This window comes from Panicum virgatum, chromosome 5N, assembly GCF_016808335.1.
Source record: "Panicum virgatum strain AP13 chromosome 5N, P.virgatum_v5, whole genome shotgun sequence".
Taxonomy (NCBI): domain Eukaryota; kingdom Viridiplantae; phylum Streptophyta; class Magnoliopsida; order Poales; family Poaceae; genus Panicum; species Panicum virgatum.
This window is the reverse complement of record NC_053149.1, coordinates 70959110-70976986: the sequence shown is the minus strand read 5'-3', so window position 1 is coordinate 70976986 and position 17877 is coordinate 70959110. Positions and strand designations below refer to the sequence as shown.

At 46.5% G+C, this 17877-nt stretch overlaps 2 protein-coding genes across 2 annotated transcripts; one reads left to right on the top strand and one right to left on the bottom strand.

Annotated features, from left to right (window-relative positions):
* Nucleotides 1-172: 172 nt before the first annotated feature.
* On the bottom strand, nt 173-6604 carry LOC120674011 (probable NAD kinase 1). The gene is made up of 12 exons (XM_039955068.1): nt 6387-6604; nt 6092-6208; nt 5132-5309; nt 4903-5022; nt 3741-4033; nt 3528-3622; nt 3132-3238; nt 2399-2472; nt 1538-1616; nt 1054-1361; nt 611-917; nt 173-527 (listed from the first exon to the last, which is right to left on the bottom strand). The coding sequence occupies exons 1-11, from the start codon at nt 6411-6413 to the stop codon at nt 612-614; spliced, it is 1704 nt and encodes a 567-aa protein (XP_039811002.1). The 5' UTR covers nt 6414-6604; the 3' UTR covers nt 173-527; nt 611.
* A 7966-nt stretch (nt 6605-14570) lies between these two features.
* LOC120672176 (xylan glycosyltransferase MUCI21-like) lies at nt 14571-16535 on the top strand. The gene has a single exon (XM_039952473.1). It carries the CDS (start codon nt 14635-14637, stop codon nt 16192-16194), a length of 1560 nt encoding a protein of 519 aa, XP_039808407.1. The 5' UTR covers nt 14571-14634; the 3' UTR covers nt 16195-16535.
* The last annotated feature ends 1342 nt before the right edge of the window (nt 16536-17877 follow it).

Here is a 17877-nt window from a genome sequence, read left to right as displayed (position 1 = left end):
GTGGACAGGCACCCATCTGGCCGTCACAGGAAGAGCAGGGGAGCATGCAGTGTCCATGACTCCATTCATCAGTTCTGTTCTCAGTATGGAAGCTGAAAAAGGACGAGCCTTCCACATCACAACGCCTTCCAGATCGCAATACTACAAAGCCGTAACAGAAGCTGACATTTCATAGATGGCTCACACAAATTATTTCATTTCCATCATGGGGGCACATCATATGTATGCATACATACATTGGGGCCGTACTCTACATTTTTGAGTGGCTGCCATCCCCATACTTTATCCAGATCAGTGTATTTGGTACCATCCACCACATGTGCCGTTATCAAGTTCAAATGCCTCTACAGTCTACACACGTGTACCCATGTGGCCAGTAGTATATTTGGATTCTGCACTATACTCTCTACATGTATGCAACCTTCTATATTATGTATGTAATGTAATGGTAAAGGAGAACGCACTCGTGTAGGTACAATTATCCTCTCACCTCGCTGTTAGCTGCACTTGGAGGAAATGCTTCTGTTCTGAGAGAAGAGAACACACCCATCAGTGCCTTACCCAGCTTAGAATTCTGGCACAGGACTGATATAACTGCAAAAACTATTACATCAATCACGCGGGCCATCAAATGACTGGGATTTCCTCAGGTTCCAGTGGAGGCCCTCATGGATGCTGCGGAGGAAATCGGTTGTTGAGTCCGCCAGGCAGGCTGTGGGCACAGGCCAAGGAGATATGCTGCATATCAGGGCGTCGCCAGGTGATAGCTGCTTTCGATCTTTGCCATCGAAAGATGCCCAGGCAGACCCCCTGCTATTGTAAGGCACTTGAACACGCAGAGTCACGTATTCAGGCAGTATCAAAGGTCTGAATGACAAGGAATGCGGGCAGATTGGGGTGAAAAGGATCCCTGGGACCTGCATACACCAGCTAAACATTAGACACCATGGCGAAATGACGAGCCACTGGAACAAGACTTGTGTATCAATCCAAAAATTAAGACTGCAATTTATCAAGAAATGCTACAGTTTACAGATATAATCTAGGGAATACCTGCGGATGGACCATGGATCCTCCAGCTGCTAGTGAATATGCTGTGCTTCCAGATGTAGTTGAAATGATTAGTCCATCTCCTTGTACACAAGTAACAAAAGAACTGTCGCAGTAGCATTCCAGGTAGGTAAGGTAAGATGATATTCCTCGGTCGATTGTAACTTCATTTAACACTAAGATTGGCTCCTCAGTCACGAGTTCCTCCTTTGCTGCATCACGGATTACATGACACTGCAGACGGTTTCTTAGTGTGATGCTAAAGGGTCCGTTCAGCACATTGTCTAAGCAATCACGGTATTGCTCGCTCACTGAAAGAACATGTCAAGGACAATGCAATAGATAAAAATGAGACTGTCAATTAGAGAGAAGAAAGCTTCACGTGCCATTTATTTTCCAACAGAAATGGTTTTTCTAAGATCAAGCAAAATCCAGCCATTCTAGCTATTACTGGATAGAGCGTGCCAGCATTAATGATAAAGGATACGGAAAGGTGTCATGAAGCCCAGTGATCCGAGGGAGAATGCAACAACTGGAGGAACTGGTCCTTTGAACAATGATGCAGCCTGTTAAGAGGGACCAAGTCAATTCCTAGTTTCAGTAGAAGAGCATTGAGTAAACTAAAACTAAATGAAAGTACAAATCCAAATCAGAATATGAGGAGCAATAAGTTCTTATTATCAGAATAAGCATTGTTCGATCAGAAGACTCCAGTAGTTGAGGCAGGCAGCCAGCATGCAAAAAATTAACAATCTAAAAAATGAAACAGGTAAGCTACCAACTACTAATAAAGTGGTTCCCATAGTGAATTGTATTAGTACTCTACGCTTTGATATTGATAAGTCAGCACATGATTAAGAATTTTGTAGTAATTGTAAGAATTACCATCTTTCATTTGCTAAAAGAAGAGACCATCTTTCAATAAAAATAAGGCTACCATAAATACTGGCTCAGGGCAGTACAAGCTTAAGTGTCTGGAAGCTAAGTTGCTTGCTTGCAGCATCAGTTGTAACTGAACGCAATAGTCTCCCATAGCCAACTTAAGGCATGGACCAAAAGGACTTAGCTAAGCTAACAAACTGAGATGATGCCAGGGTCCAAGTAGTTTTCACTGATTGGTGCACAGAACATGTAACAGATTATTTTGCATATTTTATGTCTAGGAAAAACTAAAAAGAAATAGTATATTGCAGATAATGTTGTATGAATCTAGTTATTTTCTTGCCAATCTAGCCCAACAACCACAAAACTGAAGGTGCCACTACATCAAGAAGGATAAAGAAAAAAAAGTTTTGGACTCCATATAACATTTTGCAAAGACGCATCACAAAAGAAAATGGATGCGTACCCACAGAACAGTTCCATCACCGCCAAGAGTTACAATGAGATCAACCTTTGTGTGCAGCAGCTTTATCTCATCATCTATAAGAATTTTCTAATTAGTTGGGTACAACACGGGAAATGCTATGTCAATAAACAAACGGTAGGAATTACATAGTAGATCTCAAACATGACCATAAAAAAGTACATGATGAACAATGTTGACAAATAAAATATTACAGCAGAAAAGTATAATATACTACAGCAGAAAAGTATGTTTTACACTACATATACTATGTAATCATAATAAGGTACTAATTTAAGGGTTGCAATTGTAAGAGAGCTGTAGCACGTGTAGCATGCACGACTCAAACATTTTCTGCATTGTTCATTATGATACAAACTAGCTGAATACTATACTCAGTTGCCAATACAGGGTCATCTCCTCCATGATAAAGATGTTGAAGGAGATTTTTTTTTTGCTGTGCTCAGTTCAGCCAAATAATATTTTAGCCTAAAATATAGTGGCGTAGTATGACTTTGTTAAGATGCGATAAGGCTGACTTTGAGCAACATAACCACAATAAGCATCACAAATAACAGGGGTAAATAGGATACATCTACATATAAAGTCTAGCGAAAACATGTATACACTTATCAATTCGCATCATAAAAATGAAAACATCTTAAGTAATCTATGTTTTGAACTGCAAGATCTGGAGCACATGGAAGAAGTACATCGCATGAGTTAAACCTCTTACCATTATCCCATGTTTGGACGAAATTGTAAGATGAATCCTCTGTTATAAGCTCCTTGCTAACACGTGGCTCAACAAAGACATTTATATTTTTATGCTCCTTAAGCCATCTGTGGAAAAAATAATTGAAACCTTTCAGTTACTTGAGTCAATACAGAGGTTATGTGCAATGGCATATAACCATATAAGTTGTGATCGCATTAGTTACAACAAGATATTAAGGGTATTGGTTCCTAAAAATGTTAAATTGATTATTTAAGACAAGTGATTGCTTCTCGTATAGTACAGGTGACAACATAAACTTTGTAATCCTCAATTCAGAAATATGGAAAAAATTCATAAGCATGCTCATGGATAAATAACAGTGGCGCAAACTGCAAAGCAGGGAAGATAACACACCTGACCATTTCTGCACAAAGAACGCGCACAGAGTTGGAATTAGGTTTAGTTATAAAAAGCACTGTTTGAGGTTGTGATTCCCATTTCAGTAAGATCTGAAAGCAAAGTATTTGTCATCAGTGAAAGAGAGAAGGGCAAAAGTTGTTTGGTCAAGAATTTTTGACCAACTTCCCTTCCATTCCAAAATGAATTGAACAAAACTAAAGAACCAACCTGCTTATTGCTCCGTTCTGTTGTTGTTATATCACCTTTTTCAAAGGACACAAAATCATGCTTATGCTGGCCATTTTTATCCCCATTACATCCCCATGAAAGTTTAAATGATGCCTTTCTCCCAACCATCTTGTGATTAGATCTTGGGATAGGTCCAGGAACTTCGTCCTGGAGAACCTCATGTGAACATATACCATGTTTTCCACAACATCCTAATTGATCAGATGCAGCTGTGTCCAGGGTTAGTTGACTGGCCAGTTTGTCTAAGTCATTATTGATATAACTGCCACAGCCTGCATAAGATAGCATTCCGGTTATTCACGAATCACGAGGACAAACAGTATAGATATGTAAAGTTCAATTATATAGCATCCCGCAATGCAATATTTTTTCAAATATTTGTATTGGTAATTTTGCGATCCATTCAGTGACACTAAGATAAACCCCACCCCCTCCAGTCACAAAAGGCAAATCTTATGAGAAGCATGTCGAACATCCCAGGTAGGCCTAATCCCAGGGGGCCAGAGCCCAAAATTAGCTAAATCTGCCCTTTGTTGGACGGGCCTATGCATGTGTAGTAACTCGCTTGGATCACCAATGGGTAACCTGGAGCTGCTATGTATAAACCTACAAGCACTATGATGTTATTACTTTAAACTTCAAACGTGGTATTTGACACTCCAGGTTTCACTGACATGTGGTCCCAGAACCCATATGTGAGACATGGAGTTTAAAATCCTGAATTAACACTCTACTGTGTGGCATATTTGAATTATTCCCTCAACTTGTGTCTGTGAGTTTTGTGTGCTCTCAATCATTTCTAAGTTTGACCAGAAATATCTTTTTAATCTAGACTAACAAAATAATAAACAAAAATTGGATATGGTATGGATGCATCCAAAATGTAAATTCTACAGCCTTCCAGATATATGACAGTAAAGATTGAAGACCAATGAAATGTACAAAACAATTTACATGAGATGTCATCTTTATTCATACTATGGATAGTTTAGAAGACAAATGACCTAACAAACATAACGCCAATGGGGGAAGATGGTCATCTTGAGCTATTTTCCTAGTTTGTATATGTCTAAACATCAAATAAAAAGCAAAGATAGCAGCTTGTAACAGTAGTCATCAAAATCAAATGCATAAATCTCACCTTTGACTTTACTCTGTTGCTTGTGCGCCATCTCTAATTCATACTTGCGTTTCCACTCTGTCGCCTCTGCTTGAGCAGCAGCCTTGCCTTCAGCCACTCGTCGTAAGGCTTTTGCAACAGCTTCAGATTCACATAATTATACAAATTATTATTTTGATAGTAAGTGGAAAGCACTACATCTGCTTTACATTTAGGCTTCATGCAAAGAACAAAGTATGTCTATCCTTACTTCTCATAGCCTCTGAAAACTCAACAAGGTGTGCATCGGTTGACTTGATAGGAGTTTGAGCAAGGAATTCATAGGCAGCTTTCTCTGATTCTAGTGAACTAACAGTAGAGCTAACTGTAGAGATGGATCCATTTTCACGTTGATGTGAGGCAATGACATCTAATCTCTCGTCAGAAACCTGAAATACAAGCTGGTCTGTCAGCGAGAGTGTAACTGTGTAAGACAATTGGGCGTCTGATAGCTGTAGAAAACCATTTTTCTCTTTTTCATTATGAATGAATCAACTGACACCAGAATTAAATGTATCCGGACTTGTGTAAGTCTGTAATGACATGTTTAGCTTAGGTTAGCCTCGCAGATCAAGCCTTGAGACTTTGAGAGGAGAACAACTGAGATTCAGACCAATCAAAACTTTTGAGCTATGTAACTACGGCATTCAAGTTTTATTTGAAAGGATTAAAGTTTAACCCAATAAAAATGCTGATCAGGTTATCTAGCAATTCAGAGATTAAACAAGTTCAGACTGCAAAATAGTCCAATATTAAAATTTGAAGATATGAGCTTTCCTGCAGGCAACCAATTGGTTTAGCCTCATTCATTCATGGGCATGACTGGAGTTTGCAACAGCGACTTTCAATATGAAATCAAGTTTCACATGTTGTGAAAATAGTTGTACTAAATACAATTAAAAAATACTAAAAACATTGAAATCAATGTTTCGCCACAGAATGGGGAAAACTGTCTTCTCCATTTGGTATTTTTGGCACCAAAAATCTCTGAACTTAAACGATAAGTAAGTTACTGAGAAAGCTTGTCACTGAGTCCTAAAAACAGAAGACGTTAAACTCAAGGACACTCCAGTCAGTTACTAAGCTACCCTTACATATTACGAAATCACGGAAGCTACGAGACGGCATCGAAATGGTCACACATTTTGGCTATCTGCTAGTCCGCGCGTACCGAATCGACCAATGATCTGATGCCCGGAGCAGCTGGGATCGGAATCGGCGGTGGGCTGAAGCTCCGGAACTTGGCATCCGACTGCACAAGCTGAATTTCCTCGGGTGATGACGCCTCCTGGCACACAGAAACCACGCATTCATCAGAAACCAGCTAAACCAAACATTTCGTCGAGCTCGAAAATTCAAAAACTAGCTGCGCAGCTGGAAGCAAATTGGGCAGAATTGGGGCGCCCAGCCGCCAAAACACCGCAAGGAACTAGCGCGGGTAGATCAGGGGCGCGCGCAGCGCATACCTTGTCGGCGAGCTCGTCGAGCGACATGGCGCTGCGATCCAGTCCTCCTCGCCGTCGCAGGAACTTGTTCCGCTCTTAGCTTTCGCTTGCCCGGGGACGGGCGGGGTAGTGTACGTGGTCTCCGATTCGCAAGGGGAGCAAAGAGGTGGGTGGCGGACGGGTGGGTTGGTGAGAGGCGACGACGCCGAGGCCGGTGAGGAGCACCACCTCCCCGGCTCCCCCCGCCGCGGCTATTTATCAGCTCCAGGTTTGACGCCGACGGGGGCTGACCGGTGGGCCCCGCTTGCAGTGGGGCGCTCGCCTTCCGGTTGACGCGTGCTGCCAAGGGACGGGAGGGGCTCCCATGGCGTGTGGAGCCTTCGGGGCTACTGCCGGGGAACGAAACGGTCGGTGGGTCCTCCCGCTTCGCACTTTCCCCCCTGCTTTTGGGAATTGATAACTAATATATATATCAATTATCCCCAACATTTGTGGAGACAATCGGAGAAACAAAACTTTATTTAGTTGGTTGCACGGGGACCTCGGTGAAATTCTAGGCTTATATACTATCGGAGTATAGTATATAGTACTAGCACACTTTCAAAGGAAATAGGAATTTTGGTCTAGATCATTATATTTCTGTGGTTTTGTTTATAGGACAATAAAAGATTCTTTTTTCTGTATATATATGACACTGAAGTTATAGGTTTATAACTTGTCCAAAATAGCAATACAGATAATATTTGTCAATTCATATAAGAATTATAAATAATTTTGTCTCTGCTGAAAAAAGGTTCACCTCGTTGCTTCCATAAGTTCCAACAAACGAGCAGGAGGATGCTGGAGACAACCACCAGGAGAAGACGTTTCTTGAGATGATGATAATTATTTGCAAGACTTGGACTGACTAATTCCAGTCTTTTGCTAACTATATTTCCGCTAAACGCATTCCTTCCTACTCCAGTGATGTGTATTCATCCACATAAAAACGACGCTTGGTTTTACCAGGCACCACCATAAAAAATCGGAAGTCTCTCATGTGTCCGGAACAGTTGCGGCGAAACAGTCAGTGCAAAGCATTGTCAAAAGTCTTGGTCAGCGGCGGGGAAAAACTAAAGGTTGGTGCGAACAAAATCTCTTGCGGTTACAATACAGTGGGGGTGGTTGGCAACAATCCAAGAGCATGTAGATGCGGAGGTGACAAGTCTTGGCGAGCTCCGGCGGGGACGAAAGAGAATGAAGATTTGCTACTTGGACTCGCTGAAAAGTAGCGGACAGAATCGCCTGGGGGCACGAAAAGGGTTTCAGACTTTCAGGTGGGATTCTTTTGTTCTTGCCTGCCACACGGCTTTGGCTTTCACTTTCAGCATAAGTTTAGTCCTGAAGCCACCACTTTGCAAGCAAAATACTACTATTTGGCTTCTATGTGTGTCTATCTTTTCCTTGCCAACGGATATGCTCATCTGTCATCAGCTTACATGTCTCATCGGAATGCATCATTTTATGAGAGGACTTTGAACTGCATTTTACTCTTCTCTTCTTGCTTGTTCATTTATTTCTGGGTACAAAAGTTGCTTCGTAGTATAATTTCTTAGCTCCAAAAGAAGTAAAGAAGAAGAAGAAATTACTATAATGGTACATACAGGTTTGACAAAGTTCCAGCTAAATTGTGAAACATGAGGAGGATCGGAAGCACATGGGCAGCGACCGTAAACTGCCCCTGATGGATGGATATGAGCCGCAACCCCAACCACACCGGGAATCTGTGACTTTTACTTGGGAAGGGAAGGGAAGGAAAAGAAATTAAGCATCGCATCATCAGCGACTAGATGAGAGCGATGTGTCCGTCCGGATCTTTTGGCTTGGATGACGGCGAGGCGTGTGACGACGGAGGAGATGGTGCGGATCGTGCCGGCACGGCTACCGGCTACCTCCTTTCCTCTGACTTTGTGTGCGCTCGGCGTCATTCTTTGGCAGCGGAAGCGCGTTAAAGCGATCGTCAAAGTCAGCGGCAGCAGCTCGGACGAGGACCAGGAGTCCAGGACCAGGATGCATGCGATCGATCGACGAGAGGAAGGAAGAGGAAGAAGAAGAAGAAGAAGGGCGCACTAGCTCGGAATGAAGGATCGACCAACACACGGATGTTGGTCGTTGAAACGGGGGTAGGTTGTGGGTGGACTCCCACCCTCTGCTCACCTGCATGCAGTTCCATCGTTCCCTTCCCCTTCCCAGCGGATTGTGAAGACGCGCGCGCGATAGAGATCCCGTAGTAGCGATTATGATAAGAATCACAGCATGGACAATCTATCTATTTTTAGAATTTAGAGGGAATTTGGAGTTAAATTCTAAGGAATCTTTTGGCTCTCTGTTTCCCCCCCTTTCATTTTCTGTGAGGACTTCACCTTTTTTGATGAGCTGTGGATAGCTTCATGGGCCAAATTCTTTTGAGCCCACACTTGAATGGGCTGGTATTATGGCTACCAGGCCCAATCTAAGTTGATGGACCACGGACTCGACTTGTATTTTGTTTCGCGCTAGCCGCCGCCCCCGCTGCTCCACCCTTGTGGGAAGCCCTCGCCGCCGCGAACCAACGAGGGCCTTCGATCGATCGGATACATCTTCCCTACCTCTACCTGCTATGCTATACGACATTGGCCACCTGAAAGCCCTAGGTCTCGCCAAGAATTTTCCGGGGCCAAGGCGAACACCGTCATCACACTTCTGTACTTCAATTGTGTGCTATTGGAGGTGGAATCGTGATTGTTGATAGAACCAGCAATATGTGTTGATTTATTGGAAGACTATGTACTATAGACCTGCTGGTTACCTACTCACCTGCTGTGTTGGTTTCGGGTACAGATACCTTTTTGTTGAAGGTCCTAGGCGTATGGCATAGTTTTTTTTTTTTTTTTTTGCGGGTGAAGAGTATGTATGTATGGCATAGGTCCACGGGCTCACACTTCACGCTGCAGCGCTTGGTAGTATGCATGGCAACTCCACTCTCTTGCTATTTCTATTTTTTTTTTTGGAATCTTATCAAGTATGTATTCTTATTTTCAACAACTCTCTTAGCAAAAATTCAAAATACATGCATCCATGGGCTGTCGATGCCACAAAGTGGGAAAAAAGAGAGAAAATTAGTGCATCCAGCGGCACTTGTGTAACACCCAGGTGTTAATCTTCGATAATTAAATTAATTATGGTCATTAGTTTCGAATCCACACGACAAGCAGAAACTAGAACTCCTGTCAGTCTGGGCCAGACCGGTCTGACCGGTCAGGACAACCGGTCTGACCGGTCTAACCGATTCCAACCGTCTTGGGGCCCACCTCATTTAAATCACTCTCTCTCTTCTCCCCACTACCTCCATTACCCTCCCCGTGCTCAGCTCGAGCTCAGGCTCTCCCCCTCTCATTTCTCACCCCAAACCCTAGGACCCAAATCCATCCATCCTCCATTGATCCAAGGCCCAAGGGAGCTTCAATTGGGTGGGGAATCATCTTCTCCGCGTGCTCCCTCCCTGGTTGGCTTGGATTCAAGCTCTTGGTGCAAGGACCCAAGGTAAATAATATAGGGGATGGGATTGATCTCTTGTTCTAGGGGGATTTGGGTGGTTCCCTTTGGTCATGAACCTCCACTTGCATTCTAAGCTAGAGCCTAGATAGAACTTATGTTGTGGAATCAAGTCCTTGTGGGGAGAAAGGACTCATTCAAGGTAATTTAGGGGTTTGGATCGATCTCTTGTTCTAGATGGTTTTAGGTGATTTCCTCTGGTCAAAAGCATCCACATGAACCCCTGAACTAGATCCTAGAAGGTATTTGGAGTTGGTGGGCGATTTTCGCCGCGCCAAGGTTTCTAGGTTCTGGTCTGGCTAGGACCGGTCTGACCGGTCGGAGGGACCGGTCTGACCGGTGTCACGGTAGGTTGAGTAGGACCGGTCTGACCGGTCGGGTGGACCGGTCTGACCGGTGCTAGCAGAGCTGACAGGGTTCAATTAGGGTTAGTTGGTGCAAATAGTTAGAATTTAATTTGGCTTTTGGTTACTTGTAATTTTTATGAAATCATGCATACATTTCTCATGTCATATGCATATGCATACGTATAGCAGCCGCGGCAGAGGAGGTCGTATACGAGATGGTTGCGGAGCCACAGGAGCCCCAGGGGCAAGCCCCGCAGCAGGAGGATCGTGGGGAGTCGGCCCAAGGCCCCACTCACCCCAGTGTTGAGCAGCAGGCGCAAGACAAGCCCCGGTGCACATCCTTTTATTTCAAATTATGACACCTATATTTATGTTTCTATTACTTGTGCATTAGGTTCAGAAATTGTTTGGAACCCTAGTTGCATGATCCCTAGGTTTCCTCGAGTTATACTAGTATGAAGAGGACGATAGAAATGCTATGCCTAATATAACTCGGTAGAAGACGAGTGATTTCGGGTCACTCGCGAGATATAGGGTATTTAGTTATTTTAAATATATGGAATATTGAATTAGGTAAGAAAGGAAAAGAATTTGGAGACCGGGCGGGGAAAAGTTAGCCCCGTCTGTGTCGGTTAAGGACCGTTCGTTGTCTGGCCCTGTGATTGAGATTGAACAGTACTAACCGCATACCGGGAGTAGGAGGTAGTCGAAACCGGTAAGCCGAGTACTGCTTTGCTTCGAAAGTACAGGAACCCGCACCCAACTCCTGGGGCGAGTCGAGTAGTCGCGGAGAATTGTGATGCATATGTTTACTTTTGGTGGTCTCACGTTGAGCTCGGCTGACCATATGTCGTTGGGCTGGTTCCTGTAGTTCGAGGCGGGGAGGGGAAAGGTTGGTGCGTGGGGTCCGACGGGGCTTTTGCGTACCGTGTTGGTTAGGTCCACCTTGCAAGGTTAAATCGGATCGATTCACCGTCAGTCGCTCTCGGATATGAGCACCTTAATCGCAGCACCGTATCGTAGTAATACTATATGGAATTTTAAGTGATGTTTGAAAATGACTATCATGAATTATTATTCCATGTTTGTCATGATTTGCTTAGCAGGTGCAAATACTAGTTAATGATTTATGTATATTAAATTTGGAGCTAAAAGTGAAAAAATAAGGACTTATTTTAGAAGCTTTTTATGCAAATTAACCACCAGCCAGAAAGCTTTGCATGTCTAGATATGTGGGCTAAGTTATACCCACTGGTCGGGTAAGCCTTGCTGAGTATTAGTATACTCAGGGTTTGTTGCCACAATTATTATTTCAGGACACCCGGACGTCGATTTCTGCCACTGCTGCGTTAAATTCATCCGCAGAGATGCAGAGGGGTGGGAAGTGGTGGAGAGACCCTTAGGCTAGGGCTTTGTCGAGTTGTACACTTGGGGCTGAGTGTGCAGCCTTTCTGTTTTGCGCAGACCGGTCTGACCGGTCCGTGGAACCGGTCTGACCGGTAGGGTCGGCAAGTAGTGCTTACCGGTCCGACCGGTTGTGAGCACCGGTCTGACCGGTCTTGATGGATCAGAACTGAGGTGAGCTAGAGTAGTTGTAGGATCTTTATATTCGACTTCAGTCATATCCATTGTAAAAGTTAGTCTTGTAAATTATTTATGTATTTGAACTCAACTTGTAAAAATTAAATATCTCGTGTCATGATCACTCTCGTATTTTAAGTATTTTTTCGTGCTTGTGCCATCTGCGCCCACCATCGCGTGGGACTACCGGTGTTGTTTCGATCGGGCCGTGGGTTGAGAAAGGATCGCCAAATTAAGCCGTTAAGCTAATGCGCCCGATGTATTCAAATGACGGCCATTACGCTTAATTAGAGTTTTAATTTGGCGGTTCCGTCACAACTTGGATGTCAATTAGCCAAAACTCTTACTGAGCCAACTCTGCGCGCTGATCGCGTCTAGTTATCTGCATTAGATTAACCTGAGAGTCATAATGTCTCCGGCAGATTAGCTAGTAATCCAGAGGGTGGAGCGCGCAACGATCTGATGGCTTATTGTGTGAACAACTACAGAGTCTCTTTAGCTAGCCTTTGACACATTTTCTTCAATTCTCCAAAACAAGGTGTGTGTGTGTGTGTGTGTACATCCAGGCACTTTTTTTTTGAAACATACCAGCCACTGGGTTATCAGTTTGGCAAGCATCGAACAGGTTGCGTACAAGTACATGCCTCTATCTTAACCACCGCTAGCTGCTAGCATTATATTATTTGTTTATTTTCAGGAACAGAAATTTGTTTGTCCATCTTGCGTTGCAACGGGCACCAAAGTAGTAGACGACAGCAACTTTGGCATTGCTTCTCTTTCACTTTGAGCCTGATATACACGTACTGCACTGTTGAGAGATATCGACACACGGATCGGACTTTGCATTGCAGCGTCGGTTTCCATGAGCTAGCTAGTAGCTGGCTAAGTCTGTCTCCTTGCCAAATCTGAGCGCGCGTCTGAATTATTCTTAGACGATGATGGGCCCTTTTATTAATGAGTTTGGGTGGTGCAACGTCTCCAGCAGAGCAAATGCAGCGGCATGAACTTGTTTTATGCAGTTGATCGAGGGAGATTAACACGGCACCGCGCGCGTCACCCAAATCAAAGACCGGCCGACGTGCTTTATGGTTGATGGATGCACGCACCATCATGTGCACTGCAGGCCGATGCAAAAGATACTATATATTATACGGTCATCAAATGCACTGCAATGCAATGCCATGACGTGCGTGACCGGCGGCCAGGTCAACCCTTGCATTATATTGGACCGATCGAGGCAGCACTCGGCGGCAACCTGATGGATCCATCGCAAGCCGGGCAGAAGTAAGCAGAATGATACATGCGGTGATATGAGCTGCCAAGTTGCTTTGTCTAGTTTCTTGGCCTAACTCACTCGATCAATCAGATAGAGTGTTTTACCATGCCAGTTGGGACTTGCATTATATTGGAAGTCCTCAATGAAGAATAGAATCGAAAGACAACGACCTTAGCCTACTGCTTTGGCAAAATGCTACCAAACCGTACCGGTTCAATTTCGTAACCAACAAAATTGCCAAACTTTTATTAACATGGTGTATTTATTGTACAAGGATACTTTTATTGTGTATGTACTGTGAATCCTGACCGTGCAGGATATGCATCTGCAGACATTGCAGTTCTCAGTGGATCGAGACAGTGCCATTGAAGATGCTCCAAAGGGATGAAAGGAGAGATGCATGCATGAGCTCCACTGAGAGGGCCGGGACAAATAAATTAAGCACCAACCGCGCCATTATTTCTAGCTCCACTTCGCACTAGCTAGTATTATTATGCAGTCGATCATTTGTCTCTTGTATTCATTGGCACTACTCTCAGGTACAGCATATTCACCTTCCATTTCTTGCATGTCATTTTAGTACGTAGGCCACAAATATAATTGCTACCTCTTTTCCTTATTTGTCACCACACCTACTCCCATTTAATAGCGGATTACTATATATACATACTTCATCAAATTAATGCTTGTAGTTTTTGGAGAATCCCATGTAGTACTTCTGTTTTTTTTAAAAAAAAAAATTACTTTCATGAGGTAGTAAAAATGTATAAATCACATCTTAAGAAACATAAACCAATAAAAAATATATCTGTAAAATCTACTTCCATGAGGATATATTACGCTGTATGTATGGAAAATGATTACGCTGTATGGAGAAGTAAGTAGTAGACAAGCATCGTATGATCTATTCTATAAAAATCTATTATATTATTGACGAAATCTCACACAATTAATAATATTAGTATAATATATATTATACTGATAAGATGGAAGACAATGACGCAAATCTATCCATCCGATCCACAACAATTAATATATATACTACTAGAACAATATAATATTAGTAGTATTTTTGTACATCACGCCGCATATATATGCTCGGCGCAGGCATAGTTTTTTGTAAATAACTTGGTAGACGTCAATCATCAGTCTAGCTATCGATCCCGACGTGTCAAACAAATCTTATTGGAAAAGATGGCTGCGGGCAGGTTCCAAAATTACACACGTACGTCTGCCAGAACAAGCGGAAAACTGACTCCTGCGGCGCAGGAAATCGTCGCTCGTAGCCGGGCCCAGCCTGGCTATCTAGCGTGTCTCTATGGTCACGGCGTCAAGCTCACGCCGCGCCGCCCCGCCCGGGGCGACTCGTCTCGCCGCAGGTCCATAAAACCCCGGCCCTCGCGCGCGAGAGATCGATCGAGACGCCGGCCACGCACAAGGCTCGCTCGTTCACGATCCCGTACGTACGTTCCACACCGACCGACCGAGTGCCATGCCCATGGCGGCCTCGAAACTGGCCGCCGTGCCCAAGGGCCTCGGCGCCGTGGAAGACGCCAAGAATAAGCCCAGGTGGGGTTTCGTCCAGTTCCTCTTCTTGCTCTCCGTCGTCCTCTGCGTGCTCCTCTACGCGCCGCGCGTCTTCGTCCTCGCTCCGCATGGCGGTATCGACGTCGTCGGCTTCTTCACCACGCCGAATTCGTCATCCAAGGGGAGCGGATCGCCGGTGCTGCCGCAGCGCGCTGTCGGCAGTGCGGGAGACGACGACGACGACGGTGGTCGTCTGTTCCTTGACAACCAGGTGCACTCCCCGTGCTCGTCCATGCGCAACCACACCATATGCTGCGACCGCTCGAGCGTCCACACCGACGTCTGCTTCATGGCCGGCGACGTGCGCACGGACGCCGCGTCCCTGTCGCTGCTGCTGCTCCCGCCGCCGCGCGACCACCACCAGCACCAGGCGGCGCCGCCGAACGGTACATCGTCGACGGAGGAGGAGGAGGAAAGGGTGCGTCCCTACCCGCGCAAGTGGGAGAGCCTGATCATGGCGAAGGTCCCGGAGGTGCGGCTCCGGGTGGCGCGGCCGGAGGAGGCGGCGGAGCACCGGTGCGACGTCCGTCACGACGCGCCGCTCCTCGTCATGTCCGCGGGGGGCTACACCGGCAACCTGTTCCACGCGTTCAACGACGGGTTCCTGCCGTCGTGGCTGACGGTGCAGCACCTCCGGCGGCGCGTCGTGCTGGGCGTGCTGTCGTACAACCCGTGGTGGGCTGGCACGTTCCGCGAGATCATCTCCGGGCTGTCGGAGTACCACGTGGTGGACCTGGTCCGCGACAAGCGGACGCATTGCTTCCCCGGCGCCATCGTGGGCACCCGCTTCCACGGCGTGCTCGTCGTCGACCCCGCCAGGCTCCGGGACAACAAGACCATCGTGGACTTCCACCAGCTCCTGGCCGACGCGTACGAGACGAAGGCCAACAAGGCCGAGCAGCAGGGCACGAGCAGCAGCAGACCAAGACCAAGACCGAGGCTCGGGATCGTGTCGCGCAAGGGGACGCGCGTGATCGAGAACCAGGCGGCGGTGGCGCGGCTGGCGTCGTCGATCGGGTTCGACGTGGACGTGCTGGAGACGGCGACCGGGCTGCCGCTGCCGGCGTGGTACGCGTCGGTGAGCGCGTGCGACGCGCTGGTGGGCGTGCACGGCGCGGACCTGACCACGTTCCTGTTCCTCCGGCCGGGGCGCGCGTCGCTGGCCCAGATCGCGCCGCTGGGCGTGTCCGCGATCGCGCGCGACTGCTTCGGCGGGCCGGCGGCGAGGATGGGGGTGGCGTACGAGCAGTACGAGGTGGGCGTGGAGGAGAGCTCGCTGGCGCGCAGGTACGCGGCGGACGACGTGGTGGTGGCGGACCCGGAGCGGGCGAAGCGGGACAAGGGGGGGTGGGGCCTGGTGGCGCGCGTGTACCTGGGCGGGCAGAACGTGAGCCTGGACCTGGGCAGGTTCGCCGAGACGCTGGCCAGGCTGCACTCGCACGCCCTGCGGCGGCGGCGGTGGTAGGAGATCTAGCAGCAGGCCGCAGTGGTAATATGGCGGCAGTGTTGTTCCGGTGGGGCTGGAGTGCCAGCCGGCGAGCAGGAGCAGTAGCGGAGGTTGGGGATCAGCATGCAGCAACGACGCCTTGGAAGGAACGAAGAACAGCGTAACAATTAAGTGCTGTTGGGATACGCTGACCACCCGTGCGTTGTGGGGACGATTCCTGTGACAGTACCAGCAAGAGTCCTGGTTGAATTACATGTATACTGTACTATGCTTACTAGCTAGCGTGCATTGCCTGCCTGCATGCACGCAAGCAACACTTGTGAAACATGGCATATCATCTATCTATCTATCTATCTATCTATCTATCTATCATATATGCATGCATGCCATTTTAATTTCCTGGATCTCACGGGCTTGAGCAGGCATGCATGTTGGAAAAAAGCAGTTCATAGGCAATAAATGTCATGCTATTGCCTATCCATAAACGTTGCACAACCAATCTATATGAAAGATTATCTTGTGGTCGACTATAGAGCTATGGTCGAGCTGTAAGAAATAAAAAACTATTTTTCTTTCTCACTTCTGTGCGTTGATGGAAGATGGTTGGAGAAGGTGGGACCGGTAGAACCTTTTTTTATGTTCATGGGGTTCAATGTTACTGTTCTAAACGAGTAGTCACATTTTCAATCTGTTCGCTTGCCTTATCAGCCAACCAGGTAGTAGTATTTTTCTCTCATACCGTATCAGCATCAACCACCAGCCGCCAGTCAGCCAGCAGTACTTTTCTCTCGTAACAAATCAGCACCAGCCACCAGCCACCAGTGTTTTGAAGTTTGCTTTAGTCTATGAACTACTTTGTCTGAGCTCATCATAAACATCGGTTGGTCTATATACATTGCTGCTACCCTTGCTTGCGCTCCATCATGCATGTGATGTCCAATTGCGAGATGAACAAACAGTAGGGCTGAGATAGATTGTGGACGACGACAGCACAGGAGGAATGAAGTGGCATGGCGTGTGAGTGAGACTAGTATAAGCATAGCATTAGCAATGCTGCTGCAATGGGTCGTCGTCAGCAGTGCGCACGAGCGGGACAGGGCAACAATCAATTAAGCCGGATGTGTATGTGGTCTGCAGCTGTAGCCCCGCGGCCGCCTTAAATGGTTCACTTTTCTATTCTTGCCCCATGGAATTGGAATTGGAAAGAAGTACTCGTATGGGGAGACTTTTCTTCCTCCGAGGGCTTCACGCCATGGCTGCCTCGAGGGAGGTGCGGGTGCCAATCGATCGAGGGAGGTGCTAGCTTACGGCCCAGTACGTACGGAAGCACATCTGCTCTGCTGTGGGCTGTGGGCTCTGTACGACGGAAGATTGAAAGTTATGCAGTAGCCCATTAGTTGGAAGATCGGGCCGAGAGTGACGCTACCACGGCCCACCCGATCCAGCAAGCTGCAGCGGTTTTTTTTATTTTTTTATTTTTTATTTTCGTTTTTTACAAAAATATATTTTCGTTTTCGAAATTTACAGAAATATACCCCGGCCGCCCCGCTGCCGGGCGGCCGCCACTTGGTCGCCCCGCTGCGGGGCGGCAGGGGCTTTTATGCAAAAAAAATTTTGCGAAAATATTTGCGCGCAGGTCCCTGGGGCCGGTCGCCCGGCAGCGGATCGGGACAGTGCCATTGAAGATGCTCCAAAGGGATG

What these genes read in the sequence shown, in the direction of transcription:
- LOC120674011 (XM_039955068.1), bottom strand. Translation starts at nt 6,413, where the DNA reads ATGTCGCTCGACGAGCTCGCCGACAAG. An exon ending in TCGACGAGCTCGCCGACAAG is followed by an intron (nt 6,209 to 6,386) that starts GTATGCGCTGCG and finishes TCTGTGTGCCAG; the next exon opens with GAGGCGTCATCACCCGAGGA. An exon ending in CAGAACGGAGCAATAAGCAG is followed by an intron (nt 3,623 to 3,740) that starts GTTGGTTCTTTA and finishes CTTTGCTTTCAG; the next exon opens with ATCTTACTGAAATGGGAATC.
- LOC120672176 (XM_039952473.1), top strand. Translation starts at nt 14,635, where the DNA reads ATGCCCATGGCGGCCTCGAAACTGGCCGCCGTGCCCAAGGGCCTCGGC.